The following is a 16,046-nucleotide window of genomic DNA, read 5'->3' as shown; positions in this document are numbered from 1 at the left end:
AAAGATATGTTATGTCCTTTATTTTGAAGAAAATCTATGTTAAGAATCAGATTTTTACTTTAAAGCCCAACACAAAAATTACAGTAAAACGGTAGATGGCCGGTCATTGTATTGCTATCTGAATAAAAAAAGATATTTTAAGTCCTTTAATATTGAAGAGAATCTATGTTAAGAATCCCATGATTTTTATTTTGAAGCCCAGCATTAAAATTACAGTAAAAACACTAGATGACCAATCATTGTACTGATATATGAATAAGATATTTAGATTTTTAAATGTGAGTATTTTTGTTAAAAATTTGAATGTGTTCAATACTTCTCAATATAATTCTCACACCTGCTTCAAGTAAAAGACTACTAAACATTTTTTTTTAATAAGAGATACATGTCGGTTATTACTGACATTGTTTAAAAATCTTGAAAATGCATTATGCTATAATTTGCTTATTCAGTTTAAAGTGACTTCAACCCAGCTCTGCAAGCTAATAGACTCATCGCCGTACAGATTAAATGTAAATAGAGCCTTTAGCAATCCCAGCACATTAAAAAAACTGGTCAGCTCCTCACACAGGTATGAATTCACACCAAATCACAGCAAATCAAACACATCAAAAAGATATGTTAATCCCTCTATTTTGGAGAAAATCTATGTAAAGAATATTGATTTTTATTTTGAGGCCCCACAGAGAAATTACAATAAAAACAGTAGCCGGCCAATCATTGTACTGATACATGAATAAGATATTAATACTTTTAAATTTAAGTGTTTTTGTTAAATATTTGAATGTAGTCAATCCTTTAGGAAATAGTTCCCACATCACTCCTCACTCCTCAACTCCTGTATGAATACACACCACATCACAACGTATCAAAACACATCAAAAATATATTCTAAGTCCTTTATTTTTGGAGAAAATCTCTGTTAAGAATCCACTGAAAAACAATAGCTGGTAGATCATTGTATTGATATGTGGATAAGATATTAATATTTTTAAATTTAAGTATTTTTGCTATTTAATACTTTAGGAAATAATTCTCACACCTGCTTCTACTGAAATACTACTAAACATAATTTATATATATATATATATTTATAAGGAGAGTTATGTGTTGGTTATTACGGACATTTTTTAAAAATCTTGAAAATGCATTATGCTTTAATTTGCTTATTCAATCTTAAGTGACTTCAACCCAGCTCTGCCAGCTAATAGACTCATCACCGTTCAGATGAAATGTAAATAGAGCCTTTATTGAAGTCTTGTGTAGCTGCATAATTAAATCAGGATGGACACAGTCTTTTACTGCTGCATGCCTGCAAAGAAGAGGAGATAAATAAATGAAAGTGGCTCGATTTCCTTAAAACTACACATTAGTGTGAATTGTATTCAGTGGGGTATTTTTTGATTATCCCAACACTTGGATATTCAATTAGTATTCCTCCGCTATGTATATGCATTGCATTAGTGTATAATGGCATGAAATGGCTATAAGTGCTCTGCAGCAGACATTTAGTCAGACACCCTCATTACCTTATTTTCCTTGCAGTGGTAATGAAATGATGTGGGAGCGTTCTCTTTCCCACCTACACACAAACACTGACAAACACACACAGGAACAAAGTTAATAAATCAGTGGCGTATCTAACAGCCCTGTGCAATGACATATGACAGTTAGCCAGATTAAAGGAACGCCGGGCCTTGTTCCACACTGCACTCCTGTTCTCGCTACAGCGTGGAGAACATTGTTAGCTGGCATGAACATTTCTGTTTGATAGCATGGAGAGCTGTGTTTGTTAGCACGGGGAGTGAGCTGAATGACAAAGAGTTTTGAGTAGGCAGCATTTTCAGCTTTGCGTGATGGTGCATAACTAGCATAACGAAGCCTCGCTGGTAACTGTCAGGATTCTTGAGCTCAGCCATGGGCTTCAAAATGGAGTTGATTGCACAGTGAAGCCCACTCTTTAATATCTATTATAATGATGTGAAACAGGGCTGGTGCCTGGAAAGTCCTTCCAGCTAAATCTATTTTACTACATTCTGACAATGGAAAGTGTCTGAAATAAGACATAAATTTTGTGCTTTAATTTGATCACTGTCTCACTCTGTCTTTTACTGTGTCTTTATCTTCATACGTACCAGAGTTTCCAACCTGTTAGTGGAGCACGCCAGTGTAGAGGGGAGCTACAGCGCTCGGAGCCAAACCGTGGGGGAATGGCTCGACTCCATCAAGATGGGTCGTTACACTGAGCTTTTCATGGAAGGAGGTTACTCTTCGCTGGAGACGGTGGCTCAGATGACATCAGAGTAAGGACACTTAGGGTACACACATACAAGCAGAAAGAAGTATCAAGACATCTAGCCATGCAGATAGTTTTGGTTTTATTCATTCAGGTTTAAGATATCTGGGTCTGATATTTCTTGGTAAAATAACATGATCCAGACTCAAACGACACCCATGAAATGTGCAATGCATGTATGAAACTGAACTCATTTTTCATTATCGCATTTTGCAATGGACATGGTCACAAAGTTTTGTGAAGCTTGAAACAAAATGAGAATGCAGGATCTGGTAGAAGGTTGCAAGCCTGTGAAAAAGTTCTAAAAAGCCAGCACCCTTTATAGCTGCAGAAAATGAGTATGACTTGTGAAGTATAACTCAGAGACCATCCAGAAAGCACCATCACGGTGATTTTTGTAAATTGGTTAAATCAGGATATGTGCAAGATCTGAGCCTTGTGAGAATATTATATATTATCTTAATAAGTTTGTGCTGCAGCCAGGGTCTGAAATCAGCTTTTCACTACCTGCCACTGTAGCAGGTGAGTTTTTGGTTTGGTTTGTTGTTTTTTTGTTGTTGTTTCTGTTTTTGCCTGTCATAATTTTCATATAAAGAATGAATTGCTACTTGTAAGTTTTAACAGAGTATTTTTACACAGTTGTATTACTATTTTAATTTAAGTAAAAGATTTAAGTACGTCTTTCACCACTGGTTAATTCCAGCTAGGGGTGGATGATATGACCCTAAAATAATATCACAATATTTCAGGGTATTTTTGCGATAAGGATATGACAAATCTATTCATATAAATCAACAGATTATTTCCTTGTCTTTTAGCAAATTGAGTTGTTTGTTTGTTTTTTCTACTCACATAACGCTGTAACTTGTGATAACTATTACACATTTACATACATGTAGTTTTTTGTCGAGCCGCGAGCAGGAAAGACGCTGTGCTGCCAGAGGAGCTGCTGAATGAGTTCCCTCTGAAAGTAACTCACTAAAAGAGTCTGAGAAGTCCGGGGCCGTTCATAAAACATTCAGGGCGCCACAGTTTATTCCGCACTACTGAAGCTGCTTTTCTTTTTGGAACCACTGCGGAGTTAGTAATAATTTTGCTTTCAGCTATGCTTGTTGTTGACTTGGGTAACAGTATGAAGTTGAAATATTTCAAGTGTCACAATACGAATTATTCGTATCATTTTAAAATTTAAACCAGTATTATCATTAATGAGATGACATGGCACACCCCTAATTCCTATGTTCAAATTACATCATACTTCTCGGGGAGCCCTATTTTTGGGGGGTTGGAGGGTACTGTACACATGCACGTGCACACATAAACCCTCCTGCCTATGTTGGGAAGCGAGACATGGGAACTTTACTTGGTTGTTGAGGAGCTAAAATTCATACATGAGGTATTAAGGTTGATAGATAACAAGTGAGCATGTACAGAATGTGTCTGCGCATCTTTTTATTGATGATTATTGGTTAGAATTCAGAGAACTTCGACTGTCATTCAAAACAAATAAGGTTCTATGGCCAATAGCAGTGCTTTTATATAGCAGTTGTCTTTCTGTTACGGCTTTTCTCCGTCCACCAAAGTGGTGGATCGCGTGATGATTTTACACATCACTGCCAACAATTTATCCGTGTTTTGCGGGTGCTAATTTCAGACCCTGGCTCCAGCTTCAATAAAAATGGCATCAAAATGCTTGTTGTCTAAAAAATACAAATAAATCTGTTGCAGAAAACATTTTAAAAAGAAGTGTTTTTATCATTTGCATAATATATTTATTTGTTGCCTAATAATTAAGGGCCTGTTGTTTGTGTGTTGTTTTTCAGGGATTTGAGAAGAGTAGGAGTGAACCTGGCTGGACATCAAAAAAAAATCATCACTAGTATTCAAGAGATGAGAGTCCATATGAACAACATCAACTCTACTGTAAACATCTGATGCATTTGTACAGGCACACACACACATACACAAATACACACATATAAACATACACAGTATATGGACCTAGTATGTGACAAAAAGACTCGATTTGCTGTTGGACCTAGAGCGGCTTAGCACTTTTTACGGACAAAGAAACCCGGTGTTTATGGATCTAAGCTGGAGGATCCACATTCTCGTGGTTCTTGTGTGTGGAGTTTGCTTGTGGTGTCATTGGGGATATCTGACATCGCAGCACTAAAACCAAACTGAACAGAACTGAGTGGTGCTACATGAAGGGAAGACTATGGGGAGCTAAACTGAACTGAAGTGAAGATTTCTCATTCTAATTATTCCATTTGTGTGAATCTTGGGGATTGTGAAATCTCTGCGCACTGTTTGGATTCTCTCAGATCAAACGTGAAACACAGACCGCAGATCTGGCTCCGAGAGCAACCAGCACCTTTTTTGGCTGTATCACAAATATGGAAGTTTCATGCAGCGGGCTCGAAGTGAACTTTTTCAGCCTGTCTCAGGTGATCTGGACCCAGTGGATCTGAACAGTACTGACTTTTTCTCTGGCTATTTTCTCTGGAAGTACAGTTCCATCACGAGTCATTGAACTGAACACCATTCTCAGGCGGGGGGGAAAAAGTAATAATGGACCAAGAGCAACGTCTTCATTAGTTTCAGTCTTTGCTTTGCCATGCTGATGTGCTTTCGATTTTGTTTTCCTGCTACGAGACTGCAGTTTTAATCCAGCTGTGGAGTTTACCGAAAGTCCAGACTCATATTCAGCATCATTTACTTCATTATTTGTGATGCAAGACAATAATACATAATACAGCCATCATTGTTTAAAGAGGCTGAAATTTAAAATACAACAAAGTCCATAACAAGAAAACCATCTGGGTCTGAGTTCAATCAGAATATTTCACATTTTACTGAACATACAAAAGTGTGAAAAGATACAAGGCTTTAGGGACTCTCTACAACTGTTCCTTTGGCTGAATGTATAGCACTACACATAACACAACGCTCAATGGCAGCATTATGTTTGATATGTAAATGCTGTCGAATAGGGGTAAAATGTAGCAATAGAACCAATCTGGTCCTCAAGAAGCTGTAGATTGTATTCAGCTTGCTTTTTGTCAGAATCACCACTAAGATCCTGGTGGATTCCTACAGAACTCCTTCAGCTATCATCTCCCAAACCATGCAGTTTCTAACTGGAAATGGATTAATATACTGGAGACTTCCTGCATGTTTTCGTGGAACGTTCGCTCTGATGCCAGGGAACCTTTGTGTAGGTTTTAGCAAACTCACACATTCAAGTCACTGACCTTCATCCAGAGTCTAGAAGAACTGTTTACCTGTGCTCCAACACTAATGGATCCCTCACCCTAGCTTCTGATGAACCTTCATGGGCTCTGCAGTCCGTTGGACATACAAAATGGAACAGTCATACAGCTTCTAATGGAATTGTCACGTCATGTTCAAATGCACCTTCAGTAGGATTCAGCTGGAACATTCAATCTAATGGAAATTTCATTCATGGAAATTCATGGAAAGTTCAGTCGATCCTGATAGAACATTTGCTCATGTAATAATGGAACTGCCAGTCAGATTCTCATGGACTGCTTCAACAAGATTCCAGTTGGACAGTTTACTGATAATCTAATGGAAACTTCGCTCAGATGCTAATGGAATCGCTGCAAGGATTCCAATGCAGCTTTCACTTACGAGTGCACTCAGATTTTCATGGAGCCTTCACTTAGAACCAACAACCTTCAGGTACCGCAGAAAACCCTCAGCAATCTTTTCAGTTCACCGCGCCGTAGAGTCTCTCTCCACCACGTCTGCCACGCCACAATAAACCTCACTCTGACAGAACTGCTGAAAATAGGGAGGCAATATTGATCAACTTGATAATCATTTATTTATTTATACTTGTTTCAAAAAAAGAGCAAAATGATGTGGACAGTTTGTGTTTCATCATGATACTCTCTCTTGGACTACTGAGCAGCTCTGCCTACATGTATTTCATGTATATAATGTATTATATATTTAAAGCAGGGAGCATTGTTCTTCAGTCTATCATCATGTAGACAAGTCGGTATTGATCAAGCATCTCAGAGTAGTACACATTAGTAAATAGTGACAAATATTCTAAATCAGCATTCCTGCTACTTAGACCTGGGCCACTGTCAGATGGGGGCAACCAGCACATCTGTCCCCATGTAAGGGTGACCAAAAGGGTATGCAGAATTATCAAATATCCATGTTATGTTGTTGGTGATTGTGTTTCATTTCAAGTTTTGGTGCAAGACCTGGTCATATTTTCAGCGGCCCTAAATGAGACAGCAATAAATACTCTGTTGTCTCTAAAAGCCAGAGAAGTGTGCACAGGGATTGATATATGAACTTATGGTATGGTTTAAAGGTATAAAATGATGTCAGTGATCAAGCCCTTGCTTTACTTCTCTTTGGTATGGTATGTTATACATTGCTACTCAGTGCTTTATTGCTGAAACTTGACCCTTTTCACCGTTGTGTTCACCTAACCAGGAGCTGAGTTCTAACAGTATATATAAATATATATTCCTCTTTGCAGATGACATGCTAGTATTTTTCTTGGTTATACACAGTGTACTGCTAGTGCTGTGACGTAAGAGTGGAAACGAAATGAGATTGTAAAGCTAGTTTTATAAGAAGCAGTATCACTTGACTGTATGAAGAGCATAGAAAAGCACGCAAGAAGAATGTAAGGTTTTAAAGGGGTATTTCACTTTTTTAGAAGATATGCCTCACTTTTAAACACTCAAACCCCCCTCTGACTTGGAGATGAGTAAAAATAGGATAACAGGCCTCATTGGCAGAAGAACGCCTGCCTTCAAGATCATGTTTATTGACTGGTTTCATATATGAATGTGAGTGGGGAATGGTCACATTGTTATTTAATATGGGTATGTGTTTTTAAAGGTCGAAATCTTCTACCAGAGTGAAAGTTTGCTTGGAAGATAAACATCTGCATAGTCTCTGTAGTTTACATTGGAGGATTACTTTGGAGGTTTAGCTTCAGCTTCTATGTCAATATACTATATTGTAGTTTTAATGGTAGTGAACAAGAGCCATTTAGCAACATTAGATCTGTTGTTTGTACCATTTTTAAAATCACAGTATACTTTTTTCAAGCAGATCTTTTCAAGAATGTCTTCAAAAATGCAACCAACCTTTTGGCAGTAAGACATATGTACAGTGTGTAGACTACCGTGGCTATGCAGATTTTTAATGTTGTGGGGGAATGCATCTATAACATGGTGCATATTTTATATTAGACAATATAAGGCATGTACATTGAAAGTAATTGTGCTGGGTTGTCTCCTTAGTCTTTTGAATACCACAGGCGCTTGATGAAGTTTCACAGTGTTTTGATCCCACCCAAATTTCATGGTATTGGCTTTATACAACCACCTGTTCTAACTTAATTTCCAACGTAAAACCTATGCCTGGGGCATGAACAATTGGTGAATTGTACACCCTTATAAGTGCCTCTCATCTTTCGAGCACCATTATTTCCTCCCCCACCAAAATGCTATGCCCCAATAGTGCCCCAATTTTCTATATATTTACCTTTTGCCAACAGTATCTACAGGCAATAAGAAGAATGTCAGACAATGTGTATGTTGGAACTAATTTAATTTGCACTTTATGAGAAATCTGTTTTGTTTGACTAAAAATGTCCAACTGACTTTTTAGTGTCAAAGTTTTTCTTGATTATTTACTATATAATTCCGAGAACTACAGTGTTCCCTTACGCTGATTATATCACTCATATTCTCAATGCTTCCCATAGTGTAATATTTGACAGTTAAGCACAAAGCATTGGTCATATTTTTTAAAACAAATCAAAGCTATATATGGAAAACTAAAGCATCATTGATGTAGAGCACCATTTTCTTGTGTATGGCACAATGATACACCTTCAGAACGTAAGCACAGGGTTTGACAGAAATCTTATAGGACAGTGAGTGGATGATACGACTTTGTACAAACGTCAATAGCACTAGCCCTTGATGTCAACAAACTTCAGCCAGACATTTTATCTGAGCGTTTGCGGCATTTTAGCATTACCACTGCTAAGTACAAAAGTGTGAAAACAGGTATTGATCTGTCATTGCAAACAGTACATATACAGTTTAGCTGATAGGTGTTGCTGCGCAAATTGTCTTCATCATTTCAATTTATTCTCAGCACTTTGGCAATGGCATGATTTTATCCCGGCAGTCAGTTGTTTAGCAATCCTCGTTTAACAGGAAGAAACAAAGCACAGCAAACCAGCAGAGACTTGTAAAGATTTATTGATGTGTTGTTATTCTACAGTGACTGTCAGCTGGAACTCCCATCAACCATGCAGCGAAGCGTTTATGCAGGAGCCAATTTTTTAGTGTCAAATTACATTATGTAACACGTCTGATGTTACATCTGAATCAACGACCTTGTTTGAGATTGACTTTCAGAAGAGGGTAATCAAATTTTTTTTCACATCAGTATACACATAAATTTCCATAACAAGTTCTTGCATTTGTACACAATGGAGTTTGTTGGAATTGGCTCCGTAATAAAGGCACTGCATAAACCACTGGATAGGAGGTTTGCCTGAATACTAGCAAATGTACAAAAGCAATATATTAACAGCAAAAAAAAACATATTTGCATACACAAATGCGTGGGAATTTAACAACCATTTAAGGGTTACATCTGACTGGTTTTAAGACATTTTATAATGATGAAAACCATAGTGTTGGCATCTTTGGAATAACTCAGAAATAAAGCAAAGAAGTGGGCAGGGTTATAAGTGGGCCACAGTTCTGGCTGTAACAGTCCTAATATTTTCCTTAGACAATATTACAGTTTTTGACAAGCTGTCTGAGCATTTTCCACACTTAGACAGTATGAAATTGCTCTCAGTTGAATCATCAGCTCCAAGCAATGAGCAACTGCGCAGCTAAAAAGTCAAGGGCACAAGACAGTGTACGTCAAGAGTCTTGTTCCTGGTTGCAAGGATGTTTGGAATAAGCTTGAACTGATTTCACATCTCTAGCTGACATCTTTGTCATGGCAACAGCTATTGACAAAAAATATGTGTCTCAAAAGCTTTTGTGAGCTGAAACATTTGCAACTGATTTAATGGTATCAAAGACTCCAGTGTCTGTGTGTTGAGTAACATTGAGATTAAAGCTAAAAGTAAATTTTCAGATGCAAATTTGCAGTGGGAAAATACTTATGGCTCCACCCAGTTCACAACTGTATAGTTAACTTCTCAGGAAGTGGAAAATAGGTACATTTATTGGGTCATGTGCAGCTTTCACTGAAAGTATCAACATTCAAAAGCAGGTATGCAGTTATTAGGTTTCCCCCAGGTCAAAGACGATGATCATGTTATCAGTAACTCACACACAAGGTTTTAAACAACTGAATAACTGTTTTGTGATTCTTTGAAAGCACAGTAAAGATACTATTGATGTGCTATTGGTTTGTCTTTGAGACTGTCATGTATTATGTTTGTGTTGATGTTTTTGTAGTGTGTTATCAAATTCTATATTTTTGCAATAAAACTTTTAAAAAATCATCTCGAGGTAGCTGTCGTTGTCTGAGCCTCACAGCCGGTGCCATTGCATTACATAACACATGCTCACACATCCACAGATAGCAGTTTTAATTATTGCTTTACTGTATGTTTGTATGGCACCATTTCTACTGCAGCTTAGGTTGATCCAACAGTAAAAATCTGAGCTCTCATGTGCTCCTAATACCTGCTTAACAAACTTATCTACTACATGACATATTTAGCCATTTAGACATGCTTACTGTCACGGCCCTGGCTGTGTCACTAGTTTCCCTGTTATTTCCTTGTCCCGTCTCTTTGTGTGTCTGTGCTATGGGTGTGGAATCCCCCCCACTCTCCTGGGTTCCTGATTATATTCATTCAACTCACCTGCTCCCTGCTGCTCACCTGAGATCCATCCAGTAATCAACCCTGCAGTATAAAACACCGGCTCTCCTCTCCAGTCCTTTCCAGATTGTTGTATCTATCAGTGTGGCACAGTCCCTGCTTAAGGCCTCTGTTGAGTTGTGAATTCAACTTAGACTTTTTGCTTGTGTATTTCCTCAGTCATAGGATCACCTTCATGGCAATCTTGGTCTAGCCACACTTTGGTTCAGACTAAAATATTTCTCGTTGGATTTCCATTCAGATTTGTACAGAAGTTCATGGTCTCCAATGGAATCCCATTCTGACTTTGGTAGTCCCCTGGCTTTTTATCAAGTTAGACTTTTCATGTTTCACTTAGCCAGTTAAACATCTCAACATCTACTTGGAACGACTAGATTGATTGGCATGGAATTTGGTTCAGACATCCATATGGTGAACTCTTAACATTCCAGCTATACTTTGGTTTATGACCAAATGGGCCTACCTGCAAAGCAACCAACATTATTTTTAACCTCAGTTGAACTTTAGGCTCTTTGCCACTAGTTAGCAAATGTTACCATGCTAAAACAACAAAACTAAGATTGCTAACAATGGAGAACTGGATACAGCATTGGACGCAGGGCCCCTTTCATTCCTATGAAAGTTGTACAGTGGTGCATTAAGCCAAACAAGTTTGATTTATAGGTACAACAGTACCTGGATATTCCACATTCATGGGCCCATAGAGCAAATGTGCAAGAGACTTCCGCTGGCCGAGCTGGCAACTAAGCAGAGATTCAGCCCTCTGTTAATGCGAATGGGGATAAAATGATTTAGATGTGCAGCTCTTCAAGACTATGGAAATGTTATTGAACCAAATGGTTTGAATTCTGATAGTGAAACGAGTCATTTTGCAGGGGTTGTGATGCTCAAAAAATGTATCCACTGATTTATAGACAACTCTTTGACAGTGTAAGTCTATGGGAAAAAATTGGGCATGGTGTTAGTTCAGGCAAGACACGATGTCAAGCTCAGCTCCCATCCCAGCTACATCAGCTGATCTCAAACAGCCCAATCAACTGATGGAGCAGCTGATAGATCACATGATTCCTTTCTATGCAACCAATTAGCAAATCTCATTCAGGGCGCCCTATTTAAACTGCTCTGGCCTGCCTACTGTTGCTGCTTCCTCTGCAAGCTGCTTTGTAACCTGCCTCCACCCCAGCTCCTCCTTTTCATGTTGTATCTGACTTATCAATGTCAATTCTGTTTGTCACTGATGCTGCTCTGTTCTGTTCCCAGGGGGTCTTTGCTGCTCTCCCTGCCTTAGGCTTTCAATGTAGGTGCATGGAAGGGCAGGGTGGTGTGCTCTCTCTGCCTCAGGCTTTCTGTGTAGGCCCAAGGCAAGCCATACTGCCAAATATAATACTGCAAATGGAAATAAAGTTTTCTTTGACTAAATTGGTCCTGACAGAATATTTGTATGATTTATACCAATGGCATCACATGATGGATCTGTATAGTTGTAAAACCACGGTTTGGCCACTATGGCAAATTGCCACAAAGACCAGTGCTGTTCCTGGAGGCTTGTGGCAAACATAATAAACACTTTCTGCTAAACATCAGCATGCTAGTGTTGTCATTGTGAGCATGTTAATATTAGCATTTAGGTCAAAGCATCACTGTACCAGCCTCAAAGAGCCTCGAGCATTGCTGTTGAATCTTAGTTCTGCTAAACAATGTCCCCAATGACAAAGTCATGCATGTCTTGAGTTTACCTCATGGCAAATGTCGGAAACACAAGCATTTTCTTTGCCAATTTTAGCTGGGAATGAGATTTAGATTTATTTAGAACATATTTTAATTAGTAATGAAATGTTTTATGGATGCAACTGTGCGCCGTAGCCTCTTACTGTTATTGCTGTTCATCTTCACCAGTTAATAGACCAAACAACAGGCTGTGAACTTTATTGTATTGTACTTTGTTAGGATTTGTGATCTGTTTTTGTCTGTTTTTACCTCCCTTGTTGGTTTCCATGTAATGAGCTATTTTAGCCAAACAATGTAATTGCTGAAAGATGTTAACCCAGCAATGCAATTAGACATGGTTTATTGGTTGAGATACCAATTGTTAGAGTAACAAGGGAGCTAGTTAGCAGTTTCTCTTTGTCTAGATGGAGACTGGGAGGAGAGGAGAGAGGGAGGGATAGATGGAGACAGATGGATAAATGAACACAGAGGCACTTTTTGATCTACGAAGCAAATCAGATACTGCCCTGGTAAAGAATGTCATCCTAAATAACACAGTCGCCATCTATGTACTGAGGTTTTTGGTAAAAGCTATTGTCAGTCGTGCATCATGGCTGACAACACAATCCAGCAGAATACAGTTCATCGCTGGGTTAAAGTGATAATGAGCCGCAAGGTTCTGTAAAATGCATGGTGTTTTAAAACATGGTGATGCAAGACCAGGCAATGATGTGTCTGTCAGATGTGTTAGCTGCTGATGTCAGCAACTCATATTATTGTGTGTTCGCCTCAGGGTGAAATTCTTGCTAACAATTAGCGTGCTATACAAGATTATTGTATCTGATTTTGAGTACAAAACCATACAGAGAATGTGGTGAATGGTCATTGTGGACTTTTTCTTAAACCCTCTTTAAACCCTGTAATCGGTTTTATGGTAGAAAATAATTTGCTTAATCTCCTTTGCAATACATAAAAATAATGTCTTTTCATGATTTTTGAGTTAACCTTGAATCGTGTGAAGGTGACGCTCAGTTCTTATGGTGCTACAGTAGTTTATATGTAAATATCAGCACCGTGTGTGTGTGTGTGTGTGTGTGTGTGTGTGTGTGTTATGATGTCAAATCAAGCCTAGCTGATCTCTGGGGGAATCCACTGCCTGCCTGGCTCAAGGTGATTATTACACTCACACACACAAAGTGTATGAAGGTGAAATTAGCCATCACACCATCAGCGTGGCTATTACCAAAACCTCTGTATCAGCGGCTTGAAGAAAAGAGCTGCAGGCTGTGTGTGTGTGTGTGTGTGTATGTGTGTGTTGGGATTGCACTGGGGCCATATTCCCACTGGTGCTGACTGAAATTGTTCTTGGATGAATTGACGGGTGTCTCGCTTTGGGCAAGCCCGGCTGTCCCTCTCTGTATATACGCATGTCTTCACATACCAGCCCGCCTGCTCATCCGCCTCTCTGTGTTTTGACCGGCCCCGTCTGCGAAACCGCTACACGCCTGTACATCTTCATATCTGCGTTAGATTCAGTTTGTGACTCCGTTAGGTCTTCCCGTCTGGCTCTCTGTTCGCCTCTATATCTCCATCCCAGTCTGCCGCTCTTTACGGTCTTCAGTGTCTATTACAGTGTCTGTGTCAGTCTGGAGACAGGTATCCCAGGGCACGATAAAGTAATTTTCCATTGAAGAGGTGTCAGTGGTCGAGGCGTCCCCAGGGTCATTTGAAAATCATTGCAGAGATGCCTCTTTAATCATTATGAATGACCTTCAGCAGAACCTTAGCTGTCAGTTTAGGCGTGATAGTGTGAGTGTCTGCGAAGCTATGGGTTTTTGTGTAAGTATGTCAGGATGTAGGCATGTCTGTGGGTATATGACTGCATTTATATATGTGCATGTTCTTGCATTGGATGTTTGATCTGGGAAGGCTGTTGGACATTTTGTGCAATGTCTAAAGAAAAAGGTCATCATAAGTAGCCTGGTCTCATTCCCAGAGCGTCAAAATACACCTCTTAGGCATTGTCCCCAGTGACATTATAGTGACACAAGGAGGCACTGTTTAGCATCTGTGTGGGACACAATGGGCTTTCCACCAACTGCAATATAAACCTATCTGCGTCATTATTAGATGCTCAGAGCCACGGACATAGTTTAGAGCGTGAAAGTATATATATATAGGAAAGATGGATGGGTTCATCTAACACCGGACTTTGACTCAGAAAAGGACTGTTTGAGACCAACCCTTGCCCCCTAGCCATGACTCCCTAACCCTAATATTCATGCCACTGACTCTTTGGCCATGTTTGTGTCAAAACCAGGTGTTTTTTGACGACATCTGCAATCTTTTCCTAACCATAACCAAGTTATTCTTTTGTCAAAACCTAACTGTCAACCCCTTACATGAGTCGCCTCATGTGATTAATATCAACCAAGATTTTTTCCTAACTGCAACCAAGTTGTTATGTTGCCTAAACCTAAACGCCGACCCCCTCTTACCGCCGCGTTTAGGCCACTCCAGATTGAGTGTTTTTTTCGAGACATCCACAATCTTTTCCTAACCATAACCAAGTAGTGCTGAAACCTAACTGCCAACCCTCATGTCGCCTCATGTGATTAACGTCAACCATGATTTGTTTTCCTCACCATAACCAAGTTGTTTTGTTGCCTAAACTTTAACAGTGACCCACTCTTAACACAACGTTTGGGCCACTCAAAACCGAGTGGTTTGTTTTAGTGATATCCGCAATCTTTTCCTAACCATAACCAAGTAGTTATTTTGCCTTGCCGCTAGTCTCTTATCTCAGTTACCTCATGTGACACCAATAACTATCTTTTCCTAACTATAACCAAGTAGTTTTGTTGCCTGAACTTAACCGTCGACCCCTTACATGAGCCACTTCATGAGTAACGTCAACCATAATATTTTCCTATACAATAACCAAGTCGTTTTGTTGCCTAAACCTCATTGCTGACCCTCTGTGTTTGGGCCACTCAACACTAAGTGTTTTTTTCAGTGACATCCACAATCTTTTCCTAGCTATAAACAAGTATTTCTTTTGCCTAAACCAGGCATGTCCAAAGTGTGGCCCAGGGGCCAGTTGTGGCCCACAGACCAATTTTAATCGGCCCTCGGCTTGACTTTCAAAATATACCATACGTGGCCCTTTACACAATAATGGTTAATCGAGCAAGATCACTTCGCATTTTTACCCTTCACCTCACAATGATAGGACTATCATACAGTTTGTAGACAGGCATCAAGTAGTAATGGTTCATTAAAAAATAAAAATGGTTGCAACTGTCTCCCTTTTTTTGAAAAAAAAAACAAAAAAACAATTGATGCGAAAATCAGTTGGCCCCCAGGTATTTTCACGTTGTTTTATCTGGCCCCATTCAAAAAAGTTTGGACACCCCTGGCCTAAACCTAGCCGCCTACCTCTTATCTGAGTTGCCTCATGTGACTCGATAGATAGATAGATAGATAGATAGATAGATAGATAGATAGATAGATAGATAGATAGATAGATTACCTATTGTATAGATGACTGTATAGATAGATTACCTATTGTATAGATGACTGTATAGAGGCCCATTAGAGTAATTTCTTTGCATTCTTTCACTTTTAATTCAGCTTATGAATACATTTGAAGAGTTAATTCGCAAAAAAAACCAAACAAACAGATAAGAACCATTGTTAAAGAATAAAGAAAAAGATGATCTATGAAAATTGAAAAAGTTTGAGATACCTTATCAAAACATCTAATACCTGTTTGATGTTCCCTGGCTTGCAAACACAGACACACAAACATGATTCGGGATAATGAATGAAAATGGAGATATCTGTTTTTGCAGATATATATAATATATATAAGTGTAATAGTCTACTTGCCATCTGTCAGCATTAAATAGAGTTCTAGTATGGGCAGGATTTCAGAGCCTATATTGTCACTGACAGAAATTGTAATTTCCACTTATAAAATCTAATATAAAAACATATTTTCCTTGTATTCTCCTGGAATCATGTTTTCCTTATGTCCAGGTCTTGACCTCCTGGCTGTCAAAATGTAATGTTTTAAATCACTTCTCATGCAGATGGGAGCTCAAGGTGCAC

The 16,046-nt window shown here is 38.9% G+C and overlaps 1 protein-coding gene across 1 annotated transcript in view; it reads left to right on the top strand.

Annotated features, from left to right (window-relative positions):
* Positions 1 to 9,823, top strand: part of LOC126395244 (ephrin type-A receptor 5) — a 99,052-nt gene extending 89,229 nt beyond the window's left edge. The window contains exons 18-19 of the mRNA XM_050052558.1: positions 2,139 to 2,303; positions 4,120 to 9,823. Coding sequence (XP_049908515.1) covers positions 2,139 to 2,303; positions 4,120 to 4,231 — 277 coding nt within the window. The 3' untranslated portion in view covers positions 4,232 to 9,823. The remainder of the gene's footprint in view (positions 1 to 2,138; positions 2,304 to 4,119) is intronic.
* Positions 9,824 to 16,046: the final 6,223 nt, after the last annotated feature.

The sequence above is a fragment of the Epinephelus moara genome, chromosome 9 (genome assembly GCF_006386435.1).
Source record: "Epinephelus moara isolate mb chromosome 9, YSFRI_EMoa_1.0, whole genome shotgun sequence".
NCBI lineage: Eukaryota > Metazoa > Chordata > Actinopteri > Perciformes > Serranidae > Epinephelus > Epinephelus moara.
Note: the sequence above shows the minus strand (reverse complement) of the source record. Positions and strands in the feature narration are given on the sequence as shown.